Source organism: Heterodontus francisci, chromosome 23, assembly GCF_036365525.1.
Source record: "Heterodontus francisci isolate sHetFra1 chromosome 23, sHetFra1.hap1, whole genome shotgun sequence".
In the NCBI taxonomy this organism is placed as follows: Eukaryota; Metazoa; Chordata; class Chondrichthyes; order Heterodontiformes; family Heterodontidae; genus Heterodontus; species Heterodontus francisci.
This window is the reverse complement of record NC_090393.1, coordinates 48,298,164-48,312,199: the sequence shown is the minus strand read 5'-3', so window position 1 is coordinate 48,312,199 and position 14,036 is coordinate 48,298,164. Positions and strand designations below refer to the sequence as shown.

The 14,036-nt window shown below is 48.1% G+C and overlaps 1 protein-coding gene across 1 annotated transcript in view; it reads left to right on the top strand.

Moving 5' to 3' along the window:
- The window catches only part of hnf1a (HNF1 homeobox a), a 258,658-nt gene extending 246,949 nt beyond the window's left edge, over positions 1 to 11,709 (top strand). Inside the window, exon 10 of the mRNA XM_068055205.1 lies at positions 10,943 to 11,709. Coding sequence (XP_067911306.1) covers positions 10,943 to 11,070 — 128 coding nt within the window. The 3' untranslated portion in view covers positions 11,071 to 11,709. The remainder of the gene's footprint in view (positions 1 to 10,942) is intronic.
- The last annotated feature ends 2,327 nt before the right edge of the window (positions 11,710 to 14,036 follow it).

Genomic DNA, 14,036 nt, shown 5'->3' with positions numbered 1-14,036 from the left:
TCACTGTATAATACTGGGGAACAGTACTGGCAGGTGCCGGTCTGTCATTGTATAATACTGGGGTACAGTACTGGCAGGTGCATGTCTGTCACTGTATAATACTGGGGTACAGTACTGGCAGGTGCAGGTCTGTCATTGTATAATACTGGGGTACAGTACTGGCAGGTGCATGTCTGTCACTGTATAATACTGGGGTACAGTACTGGCAGGTGCAGGTCTGTCATTGTATAATACTGGGGTACAGTACTGGCAGGTGCATGTCTGTCACTGTATAATACTGGGGTACAGTACTGGCAGGTGCAAGTCTGTCATTGTATAATGCTGGGGTACAGTACTGGCAGGTGCAGGTCTGTCACTGTATAATACTGGGGTACAGTACTGGCAGGTGCAAGTCTGTCATTGTATAATGCTGGGGTACAGTACTGGCAGGTGCAAGTCTGTCATTGTATAATGCTGGGGTACAGTACTGGCAGGTGCAGGTCTGTCACTGTATAATACTGGGGTACAGTACTGGCAGGTGCAGGTCTGTCACTGTATAATACTGGGGTACAGTACTGGCAGGTGCAAGTCTGTCATTGTATAATGCTGGGGTACAGTACTGGCAGGTGCAGGTCTGTCATTGTATAATACTGGCGTACAGTACTGGCAGGTGCCGGTCTGTCACTGTATTATACTGGGGTACAGTACTGGCAGGTGCAGGTCTGTCACTGTATTATACTGGGGTACAGTACTGGCAGGTGCAGGTCTGTCACTGTATAATACTGGGGTACAGTACTGGCAGGTGCAGGTCTGTCACTGTATGATACTGGGGTACAGTGCTGGCAGGTGCAGGTCTGTCACTGTATAATACTGGGGTACAGTACTGGCAGGTGCAGGTCTGTCACTGTATTATACTGGGGTACAGTACTGGCATTTGCAGGTCTGTCACTGTTTAATACTGGGGTACAGTACTGGCAGGTGCAGGTCTGTCACTGTATAATACTGGGGTACAGTACTGGCAGGTGCAGGTCTGTCACTGTATAATACTGGGGTACAGTACTGGCAGGTGCAGGTCTGTCACTGTATAATACTGGGGTACAGTACTGGCAGATGCAGGTCTGTCACTGTATAATACTGGGGTACAGTAATGGCAGGTGCAGGTCTGTGACTGTATAATACTGGGGTACAGTACTGGCAAGTGCAGGTCTGTCACTGTATAATACTGGGGTACAGTACTGGCAGGTGCAGGTCTGTCACTGTATTATACTGGGGTACAGTGTTGGCAGGTGCAAGTCTGTCACTGCATAATACTGGGGTAAAGTACTGGCAGGTGCAGGTCTGTCACTGTCTAATACTGGGGTAAAGTACTGGCAGGTGCAGGTCTGTCACTGTATTATACTGGGGTACAGTACTGGCAGGTGCAGGTCTGTCACTGTATAATACTGGGGTACAGTACTGGCAGGTGCAGGTCTGTCACTGTTTAATACTGGGGTACAGTACTGGCAGGTGCAGGTCTGTCACTGTATTATACTGGGGTACAGTACTGGCAGGTGCAGGTCTGTCACTGTATTATACTGGGGTACAGTGTTGGCAGGTGCAGGTCTGTCACTGTATAATACTGGGGTACAGTACTGGCAGGTGCTGGTCTCTCACTGTATAATACCGGGGTAGAGTGTTGGCAGGTGCAGGTCTGTCACTGTATAATACCGGGGTAGAGTGTTGGCAGGTGCAGGTCTGTCACTGTATAATACTGGGGTACAGTACTGGCAGGTGCAGGTCTCTCACTGTATAATACCGGGGTACAGTGTTGGCAGGTGCAGGTCTGTCGCTGTATAATACCGGGGTACAGTACTGGCAGGTGCAGGTCTGTCACTGTACAATACTGGGGTACAGTACTGGCAGTTGCAGGTCTGTCACTGTATAATACTGGGGTACAATGCTGGCAGGTGCTGGACTGTCACTGTACAATACTGGGGTACAGTACTGGCAGGTGCAGGTCTGTCACTGTACAATACTGGGGTACAGTACTGGCAGGTGCAGGTCTGTCACTGTACAATACTGGGGTACAGTACTGGCAGTTGCAGGTCTGTCACTGTACAATACTGGGGTACAGTACTGGCAGGTGCAGGTCTGTCACTGTATAATACTGGGGTACAATGCTGGCAGGTGCTGGACTGTCACTGTATAATACTGGGGTACAGTACTGGCAGTTGCAGGTCTGTCACTGTACAATACTGGGGTACAGTACTGGCAGGTGCAGGTCTGTCACTGTATAATACTGGGGTACAGTACTGGCAGGTGCAGGTCTGTCACTGTATAATACTGGGGTACAGTACTGGCAGTTGCAGGTCTGTCACTGTATAATACTGGGGTACAGTACTGGCAGGTGCTGGACTGTCACTGTATAATACTGGGGTACAGTACTGGCAGTTGCAGGTCTGTCACTGTACAATACTGGGGTACAGTACTGGCAGGTGCATGTCTGTCACTGTATAATACTGGGGTACAATGCTGGCAGGTGCTGGACTGTCACTGTATAATACTGGGGTACAGTACTGGCAGTTGCAGGTCTGTCACTGTACAATACTGGGGTACAGTACTGGCAGGTGCAGGTCTGTCACTGTATAATACTGGGGTACAGTGTTGGCAGGTGCCGGTCTGTCATTGTATAATACTGGGGTACAGTACTGGCAGGTGCAGGTCTGTCACTGTATAATACTGGGGTACAGTACTGGCAGGTGCATGTCTGTCACTGCATAATACTGGGGTACAGTGTTGGTAGGTGCAGGTCTGTCATTGTATAATACCGGGGTACAGTGTTGGCAGGTGCTGGTCTGTCACTGTATAATACCGGGGTACAGTGTTGGTAGGTGCAGGTCTGTCACTGTATAATACCAGGGTACAGTACTGGCAGGTGCTGGTCTGTCACTGTATAATACTGGGGTACAGTACTGGCAGGTGCTGGTCTGTCACTGTATAATACTGGGGTACAGTACTGGCAGGTGCTGGTCTGTCACTGTATAATACTGGGGTACAGTACTGGCAGGTGCTGGTCTGTCACTGTATAATACTGGGGTACAGTACTGGCAGGTGCTGGTCTGTCACTGTATAATACTGGGGTACAGTACTGGCAGGTGCTGGTCTGTCACTGTATAATACTGGGGTACAGTACTGGCAGGTGCTGGTCTGTCACTGTATAATACTGGGGTACAGTACTGGCAGGTGCTGGTCTGTCACTGTATAATACCGGGGTACAGTGTTGGCAGGTGCTGGTCTGTCACTGTATAATACCGGGGTACAGTGTTGGCAGGTGCAGGTCTGTCATTGTATAATACTGGGGTACAGTACTGGCAGGTGCAGGTCTGTCACTGTATAATACCAGGGTACAGTACTGGCAGGTGCAGGTCTGTCACTGTATAATACTGGGGTACAGTGTTGGCAGGTGCAGGTCTGTCACTGTATAATACCGGGGTACAGTACTGGCAGGTGCAGGTCTGTCACTGTATAATACCAGGGTACATTATTTTTGGGAACTGGTCTATCCCTGTATAACACTGGTTAGAGTACTGGTGGCTACACGACTTCCTTCTTCCCTCTCCGGCTCTGCCCTCTCCCCACATACTCTTCCTTGTTCCATCTCTGCCATCTCTCCCTTCCCCACCCCCCTTTCTACTTTGCATCAGTGTCCTGGAGGCAGTGAAAATGCTGATTCTGTGTGATATCAAAGTCACCTGCCTTTTGTGATCTGTTATCCCTTGAAATAGGAATTGCTGAGAGGGAGAAAATAAATTAAAGATGGGAAAAGTTTTCATTAAATGAGTAAATAATCCAGTCTTTCAGCCCCTCAATTAAACAAACAGAATGGTAATTTTGGAAGAGTTTAACTGTGACAGGCTGGCAGTGAGCCAGCATTCTCAACATATCACACCCATATCTGGGTGCTGATTAGAGAGGACAAGTTGCTGCTTGTATCCATCAGAATATTCTTAATATACACGCACAGTGTTTGAAGACAAAGCCTGTGTATTGAAAGGGAAACTGAGGAGCTATTTGAAGGACAAGGCAATAGCCAAATGTTTCCCTTAACACAGTTAGACCCCCACATTCTTAGGCTTTCGTAGGCAGTTGGACGTACAATTACAACAACAACTTTCATAGATGTAGCCCTTCACAGGAGCGTTATCATTTCAAAATTTGACACCAAGCCAGATAAGGAGATATTGGGACAGGTGACCAAAAGCTCATTCAAAGAGGTAGGTTTTAAGGAGCACCTTAAAGGAAGTGAGGGATAGGCAAAGACTTTTAGGGTGGCAAAACCAGAGTTTGAAGCCTAGAAAGCTGAAGGCACAGCTGTCAATGGGGGCGAAGGTAATTACTTCAAGGATAAGTTTTGAGTCTTGAGTCTTCTGATATTTAAAGCTAACTCGTTAGAATGAGTAACTCAGTGGCAGGTCAGTGTGTCTCCACAGTCGATCGGTAATCGTATCATTTTATTGAAATAATTTGATGATCGCTGATGCAAATTTCTTCACTGCCATCTAAATTAGCAGAACATTCCAATACAAAAGACAGCCCTGAACCCCGAGTACTTCCTTATGCTGAAGGCACAGAAGCAGGCCTTTCAGCTGGTTAAATTGTGATTTACCTCACATAAGCCACCCAGTCGAATCCCACTCTTTTATCCACACCTCATTTTCTTTAATATTCATCTTCTTCAAGCAACAATTTTATTGCTTTGAAAAAAAAACGCCATCTATCAAAATCAATGGAAATGAAAATTGAGCCCCTTCTCATGACGGGCTGTTGATCCACAATGCCCGTTTGACAAATTGAAAATCTGCCTCAATGTAAATACGTTGTTGAAAATTTTGGTATTTTGACTGAAATTATTACCGTGTCATAAACAATCGCTTTTACAGTTTTGCTAGAATTAGTGAGCAGGGGAAACCCTCACAAATGCATTAGCAAAATTATTACACATGGGAGAGACGATTTCTTCTGTGTGCTGTATGGAATGACATTGCAAACCTTAGCAAATCTACCCACTTAGTAACCACAGGAACTGAAGGATGAAGATATAGTCTTGACTTATGGTATATACCAGAATTAGTATAGTCAAGGATCACTTAATCATGATTTATGTAATCTTCCTATAATACGCTCTTTTTCAAGTCATCATCTTCAAGCGCTGAATGCAAAGTGTAATACTGCTCCCTCCTGGTACAGGGCTGTCATCCTCCTTTGTGATCCAGCCTGTTAACAAACAGGTATTTATTCTCTAGTACATGTAGTGAACTGCAGTTCAAATCAGAAGATTTAACCTTGGGAGCCTGTTGTCTGATATAATGTGCTAGCTGGAATAAATGTCCTGAATGAAACCAGAATAAAAATAGCACCGTTAACTTGATCTGTATTAATTAGGACTATTTTCTTATTGCACTGATGGACATAAAATGGATGGAAAATCATGTGCCATCTGTAATTTCACAATGGGTGGGGCTCTGGGAAAATTCAGTGTGTCAGATTAGACAGGATGGAATCTGTTTAAAGGGCTGGGTTCAGACAAAGACAAACCCGTGGGCTCCACTCTTGTAAGTTATCAGCCCATTTAATCCTCTTGTTATACTGACTTGTCACAGAATGGAGGACTTGCGTATGGGTTTGAGCTGGTGATCTGACCACACCTGTTGAGTTCTTGATTGCAGCTGTGTGCTGCATGGAAATGCTGAATGTAACCCATGTACTTTCTCTCAGGAAGAGAGGAAAGGACAGACAGTCATCCCTGGACTGCTCCCAACCCACATCCCCCCACTACTTTGGAACAATACTGGCAAAATCCTGCCACCAGGTCAGACAGCTGTAGCAAACAGACCAGAGAAGGGAACAGAAATAAATGAAAAATAACCTAGATTTAATATAAGGCTGCGTTTGTTGACGACACAACCACTAGGTGGCACAGTACTGGCACATGCGCAAATGCAGCCTCATTTACTGAAACATCATTGTCTGCGACATCTCAGGCAGCTGCCAGTAATAAAGATGGCACTGCTCAATTTGTCACAAAAAGCAAACGCAGCCTTAAACACAAATCCCAACAGTGGCTACGATTGCCGCCTCCATCCCACCCCGAACAGTACCCCACTCCCTCCTGCCATCGCGCTTCTCCCCCCTCTGCCACTCGTTCCCAACCTTGCCGCTGCCTTCCCTCAGCCATTTGCTCCCATTCTCGCCGCTTCTCCACCTCGGCCGCTCACTCCCCGCTCCCCCGGCCACTCACTCCAGGCCTTGCCGCTTCCCTCTTCTTGGCTACTGGCTCCTGCGTCGCCCCATCACCCCTCGGCCGTTCATTCCCCGCCTTGCCGCTTTGACGGCTCATTCCCAGCCCCCTGGCGCTTTGGTCGAAGGGGGAAGAGACGAGGCCAGGAGTGAGCGGCCGAGGGGGAAAGCGGCGAGGCCTGCAGCGAGTGGCTGGGAGGAGTGGGGAGTGGTGAGGGCGAGAGCGAGTGGCGGTGGGTGGGGGGTTAATGCGGCGATATGGGAAGCAAGTGGCCGAGGGGAGAAGCGACAAGGGCGGGAGCGAGTACCTGAGGGGAAAGAGGCGAGAGCGAGTGGCTGAGGGGGAAGTGGAGAGGGTGAGAGCGAGTGGCTGAGGGGGAAGTGGAGAGGGCGGGAGAGAGTACCTGACGGGGAAGTGGAGAGGGCGGGAGCGAGTGGCTGAGCGGCAAGTGGTGAGGGTGAGAGCGAGTGGCTGAGGGGAAGTGGCGAGGGTGGGAGCGAGTACCTGAGGGGGAAGTGGCGAGGGCAGGAGCGAGTGGCTGAGGGGGAAGTGGCGAGGGTGAGAGCGAGTGGCTGAGTGGGAAGTGGAGAGGCTGAGAGCGAATGGCTGAGTGGGAAGTGGAGAGGGTGGGAACGAATAGCTGAGGGGGGTGGCGAGGGTGAGAGCGAGTGGCTGAGGGGGAAGTGGCGAGGGTGGGAGCGAGTACCTGACGGGGAAGTGGAGAGGGCGGGAGCGAGTGGCTGAGCGGCAAGTGGCGAGGGTGAGAGCGAGTGGCTGAGGGGGAAGTGGAGAGGGTGAGAGCGAGTGGCCGAGGGGGAAGTGGCGAGGGTGAGAGCGAGTACCTGAGGGGGAAGAGGCGAGGGTGGGAGCGAGTACCTGAGGGGGAAGTGGCGAGGGCGGGAGAGAGTACCTGACGGGGAAGTGGAGAGGGTGGGAGCGAGTAGCTGAGGGGGAAGTGGTGAGGGTGAGAGCGAGTACCTGAGGGGGAAGAGGCGAGGGTGGGAGCGAGTACCTGAGGGGGAAGTGGCGAGGGTGGGAGCGAGTACCTGAGGGGGAAGTGGCGAGGGTGGGAGCGAGTGGCTGAGGGGGAAGTGGAGAGGGTGAGAGCGAGTGGCTGAGTGGGGTGGCGAGGGTGGGAGCGAGTGGCTGAGTGGGGAAGTGGAGAGGGTGAGAGCGAGTACCTGAGGGGGAAGTGGCGAGGGTGAGAGCGAGTGGCTGAGGGGGAAGTGGAGAGGGTGAGAGCGAGTACCTGAGGGGGAAGTGGCGAGGGTGGGAGCGAGTGGCTGAGGGGGAAGTGGAGAGGGTGAGAGCGAGTACCTGAGGGGGAAGTGGCGAGGGTGGGAGCGAGTGGCTGAGGGGGAAGTGGCGAGGGTGAGAGCAAGTACCTGAGGGGGAAGTGGAGAGGGTGAGAGCGAGTACCTGAGGGGGAAGTGGCGAGGGTGGGAGCAAGTGGCTGAGGGGGAAGTGGCGAGGGTGAGAGCAAGTACCTGAGGGGGAAGTGGAGAGGGTGAGAGCAAGTACCTGAGGGGGAAGTGGCGAGGGTGGGAGCGAGTGGCTGAGGGGGAAGTGGCGAGGGTGAGAGCGAGTACCTGAGGGGGAAGTGGCGAGGGTGGGAGCGAGTGGCTGAGGGGGAAGTGGCGAGGGTGAGAGCGAGTACCTGAGGGGGAAGTGGCGAGGGTGGGAGCGAGTGGCTGAGGGGGAAGTGGCGAGGGTGAGAGCGAGTACCTGAGGGGGAAGTGGCGAGGGTGAGAGCGAGTACCTGAGGGGGAAGTGGCAAGGGTGGGAGCGAGTGGCTGAGGGGGAAGTGGCGAGGGTGGGAGCGAGTACCTGAGGGGGAAGTGGCGAGGGTGGGAGCGAGTGGCTGAGGGGGAAGTGGCGAGGGTGAGAGCGAGTACCTGAGGGGGAAGTGGCGAGGGTGAGAGCAAGTGGCTGAGGGGGAAGTGGCGAGGGTGGGAGCGAGTGGCTGAGGGGGAAGTGGAGAGGGTGAGAGCGAGTACCTGAGGGGGAAGTGGCGAGGGTGGGAGCAAGTGGCTGAGGGGGAAGTGGAGAAGGCGGGAGCAAGTGGCTGAGGGGAAAGTGGCGAGGGTGGGAGCGAGTGGCTGAGGGGGAAGTGGCGAGGGTGAGAGCGAGCGGCTGAGGGGGAAGTGGCGAGGGTGGGAGCGAGTGGCTGAGGGGAGGCAGCGGCGAGGCGGGATGGAGTGGGAAATTAAAAACGGCATTTGAAGCGGGGATGATGGGAAGGAGCGGGGTCTTGTTTGGGGGAATGGAGCCGGCAATCGCGGCTATTGAGGGTGATGACGTCATTACGTGGTGACGTCAGCGCGTGCATGCGTGCATTCACACTGGCAAGCAAGACAAATGTTCGCACGCCTTGATGACGTCCGCGATCGCTCTGCGCATGCTCTGCGTTGTCAGGAGTCACTTTGTTACGATAAAGCGTAGTATACATCAAGCAGCTGTGGATAAACCCTCTATATTCTCTGCAGCCCAGGAATGACTGATGTGATATTAGCAGATGAATGCTTAATGTGTATACATGATATTGCTCCCGTTGCTATTTGCTTTGTTAAACACCATTCTCAATTAAATAGTACAGCTGCTGAAGGCTTTGTGACTGAATGATCTTATCAAAGTCTTATCTCTTCTTCCAGCTCCTGCTCAAGGTTCATTATAACCACAAATTGTTCTGCTTGCTAAAATTAGCAAGAAAAAGATAAAAACACCCAAAGAGTAAAATGTTCTTTCTTCCTGCCCTGAAGCTCTGAATCATCCTCAAGTATGTTTCCACAGCACTAGGTGGCCTTTAACCACTTGCCCATTTTTCAAGTGTGAGCCGAGATGTTGCCTGTCAGCAGGTTATTTGACCTTGGAGGGTATCCAGGCTGAACTACATATTGTCCCCAACCAATTCCCACCCATAGGCCACACTTTCCAGGACAGGTTACTGGATAGTGGTAAGCAGTAGGAACGCAGGATTATTATTTCTGTCCCTAGTCCAGAAGTGTACAAGTTGCCCCAGCAGATTCCAACTAACTCAAAACAAACTGTAAATCCAATCTGCACCCTTCTTGCCCTTTAGCTTAGCCTTACAATGAGTGGGTGTCCTCACCCACTAGGCTTTCTAGAAATTGCTTTTTTTTTGTTAATGGTGTGAGTTAACCACTATGCCTAATTGAGGACGTGTATATCTATTTGAAGAGTTAAAACATTACAACTCCTGATACTTGTGACATTTTTGGACTTATAGTTTATCTCACTACTTTATAGTTTATGTTTTGATGTTTTCCACCCAACCTTTATTGCACACATTGTGCATCCACAAACATTATTTATACCTGCTGCAATGTTCAACCCATTCAGTAGTTCAACAATAATAAGCCAACCACAGGGCAAGATTGACCAGATGAAAAAGAATTACGTTTTAATTTACAGGTTGACAAAGTAAGCTTTAGACTTTACTGAATTAAAAATATTTCTGAGGGAGGTAGCATAACGAATTGCAATTCATGCTATCATGGGCACCACATAACTGACACCTGCAAAATCCTGCCAAGTGATAATTGTACTAGAAAACAAGCTATACAAAAAAAAAATACTTCTATCCAATAGTCATCCTCCTCCATCTCTCCAGAAGCTGTTCATTCCCCTGACAGGTTTGATGGACATCATTTACGCTCCACTTCTCACCCATGTGGTCTTCTTTGTGCGTGAGGGTAGATGGTGTTTGACTGTGGAAGACAGGTCAGCCAAACCCAATCTTATTATGACCTTATGTTCATACAGAGAAACCATAGAAATTTATGACACAGAAGGAGGCCATTTGGCCCATCGTGTCTGTGCTGGCCAAAAAAGAGCGATCCTGCCAAATCCCACTTTCCAGCTCTTCATCCGTAGCAACATCCCTCTAACTTTCTTTTGCTGTGCATGGCCCACTCATTTATGTGCAATGGACCTTTAAATTTTTTGTGGAGCCATGCACATGCAGTAACTTAAAGGGGCTGACTTGTGCTTGGCCTGCGCGGAAACTTCTGGGTTGCTGCACAGCCATGCGACTTAGAGGAAACATTGATCCATAGGTTACAGCACTTCAAGTGCATATTCAAGTTTTATTTAAATGCAATGAGGGTTTTGCCTCTACCACCCTTTCAGGCAGTGAGTTCCAGACCCCCACTGTCCTCTGGGTGAAAAATGTCTCCTCAACTCCCCTCTAATCCTTCTACCAATTACTACATGCAGATTTTCAGCTGGGGAGGGTGTGTGGGGTACTGCTAGAAAGAGTTCAGGAGTAGAAACCCTATTGATCCAACCGACATCAAATGACGCGACAGAAGTCAGGGGTCCAAGACATTCCTTGTCTATACGGCTTGGAGATGATTGGGCTAGATTGTTGTCTTCACTGCCTGGGCAGTAATCTGGTGCTGGGTTTGGGGAGGTGGGAGGTGCGGGGGTTCGTCTCTCACCCTTTATAGAACCTTCCTGCTTCTCTTTCCCCTGAACCTAATAGGTGGTGTATCAGGCAGGTTCTATAAAGGGCCAGGGATCTCCTTCAGTACATCACTGCCCAAGCACTGAAGGCAAAAGTCTTCCCTGGTGTCTTTACATTGAATCCATTGGGAGGTGGTTATAAAGAACGTATCAAATGAATGTCAGTGTGGTGACAATTCTCTTTCCTTTCTTCATTCACAGTCTCTTCAGGCAGTCTGGTCATGTATCAAAACACACAGTCAGCAGATGGTCACAGCCACCTGCTGTCGCCCAGTCACAGCAGCATCGAGACCTTCATCCCACAGCAGATGGCCTCCACGGCACCGTAACCATGCCAACCAAAGCAGACTGTCTTGTAACATACTTTAGGCCTGGATCAAGCCATTGGAGAAAAAAAAGACAAGAGGAGTTAAACAATTTCCCAATGTGCTCAGTTATGTTTGGGGAATAGTCTTCTACAAAACCCATGAACATTCTGTGAAGATAGTACTTATTTGCATATTTTTAACTCTAGAATTACTTTATTATAGAGGGATTGTTTTGAGAGATGTTGATGTGCAATAGGTTTAATGAAAATCCTCAAATCATATGTCTAATTCAACAGTTACATAAGATGAAAGGTTGGTTGGTGGGGGGGGAGGTGCAGAATTACGGGCCAAGCACTGGTAATTATGCAAACCCCTACTCCCGATATTCTCGATAATGTGATACTCTAGAGATATTTATCAGCATCAAACCTGCATTTTGTGCTGTTATTTTGTCCACATAAATTAAGTTCACATTATAAAATTTAAGCTCTGATTTTAAATATGTATCTTTTTCCCCTTGACCTGTTGATTTGTAAAAAGTGGACTGAAGCATTTCACTCACCAAATTGTTAAATGTCACTGTAGCTCACTTTGCAAACTCTGTAGATTCACAAAATTTCCAACACAAACAGTATTAAAGTACATTCAGTTTGCACTGTTGCCCAAAGCTGTGAATTTCTTTTTCTTTGATTTACCTCCTGTTATAAAATGTTGGTGCTTTTTCTTGACTTACTGAAGCTTGAATATCTCTGACCCGATCTCTGGACTGGGGATGAAAAAAGACCAAATAGGACTCCTGCTGCTTGAGAAATGTAACCTTTGACTTCTCTGGGTGACCACTCCAATTTGGGGTTTTAGGCTTATTAATGGAACACATCTCCCAGTGAGGGCAAAGGATAAATAAAAGGTCAATGGGGATATACCGAGTCACGCTGCAAGACTTTTTGCTCCTCCAATTACATACACTGAGGCGATTCACTGTAGAGCGATCAGAGTGGGAATCCTGGCTGTATTTTACTTTGCCTTCACAGCCCACAGGCACTGAGGCCAGTTGTAGCCTGACTGTGATGCCGGCTGAGAGCAGCTGATTCAATGCTGACCAGCGATTACATATGGGACATTCCTGGTCTGCATGGATCCTTTCCATCCTGGGTAGTTTACTTACCCAAAATGAAGTGACCTGCAGTGTCCATTGGATGCGAAGAGCCCTAATATGAACTGTGCAGATAGATGGACTCTCAATTTGTTTGGTGGGCAACAGAAATATGGACATGATACGGCAACATGTATGGTGAGTTTGTGTATCATGTGGGTGGGGAGGGGGCGCAGATAGAGCGGTGACGTGGGGGAGTCAGATATCTATAAACGACATATTTAAAGTTACTGTATCTCTTTGCATAGATCCCTCTTCAAATTTACACCTAACTACATAGGCTGGAGGATATACAGAATTGAAATAAAAGCAAAATACTGCGGATACTGGAAATCTGAAATAAAAACAAGAAATGCTGGAACCACTCAGCAGGTCTGGCAGCATCTGTGGAAAGAGAAGCAGAGTTAACGTTTCGGGTCAGTGACCCTTCTTCGGATACAGAATTGAAAGCTTGGGGAGGCAATGGAAGCAGAAAGAGTTGACATTCATTTGATAGAAAAAGTAATTGAGGGGTTTGAGAGATAGACGATGGTGTGGTAGCTTTCATGATGGTCTTTTCCAGTTCTGTATATTTCTAGATTTTTAATCAAAGGTCATTTAGATACATTATAAATTAGCACCCCCTCAATATGTATGTGGGTGTGTGAATGTGAATGGTCATCCATTAAATATTCAAAGAAATTTACCATAACCTTTACAAGCAAAATTATATCATTATTTAAAATGAAATGTTATTTGAGCCTAGAATTTACTGTGCAATATTTATGATAATTAGTGATAATAGTGATATTACCCATTGTCTCTCGAGACATGGAGGCCAAAGAAGAAAAATTAGTTTTAAATTCTTAGTTCGTCCTATAGCATTCCTTTGCCTGTTATTTTAATGGAGGTGTTACCTCATTTATAATGCTCAGTCTAACACTGTCATTAAAATAGCGGACAAGGGAATGAACACTTCTATTTACGTTTTAGGCTTATTAGTGGAACAAGATTCCCACTGAGTGCAAAGGCAATTAGCATCTATAAAAGATGCAGGCATAGTGATGGTCATTTTATAAAAGCCATAGACTGCATCGTGCAGTGTGTTAAGTACCTTTTGGTGTTTCAGATCCACCCATGATTCAGCATTCCCTGAACCACTGCTCTCGCTGCTTCCTGAGATCCACACTCAACGCCATGCACCACCACATGCATACACTTGGCCACTCTCTTCAGCAGCAACGACTCACTATATTTCAGAGGTGTCCTGATGCATAGTTACAGTTCCTTCTTCATCTCATCTGGTGCTTTAACAAAAAACTCTTTTACTTCCTTTCAGGTGTCATGTACCGCAAGCTTCAACAACTCTTGGATACCAATGCCCCTCCAGATCTTTCTTTCGCATCACTTACCCCTGACCCCCATCCCTCCTTCCAATCTTACCCTTTGCTGGGTTTTCACCATCTCTCTGACCTTTCCCTGTCTGATCCCAAACAGTCAGTCCTCAGTAAAAGCCTCAGCTTCATCCCCTTAAACCCCCACCTCAATGAATTTCTAGACTGGCACAATGCAGAGCTCTTCTTCTATCACCATAACCTCCGTGCTACTTCTTTGGTCAGGAGTCTTCCCTCCCATACAGCGGACTCTATCTGCCATCTTCAGAATTCTCATTCCACCTAGAACCCTCCCTCTAGCCTCTTACCCTCTCTAGATCATGTCATTGGGAACTTTTGGCTTAACATTGGGCGTCTCAATCTTTTTATTCTGTTCACTCACTCTAACCTACCTCTCCCTGAACTTCCATTTTCTCAAATCCAACCCTAAAGTTGTCATCAAACCTGCTGATAAGCGGAGG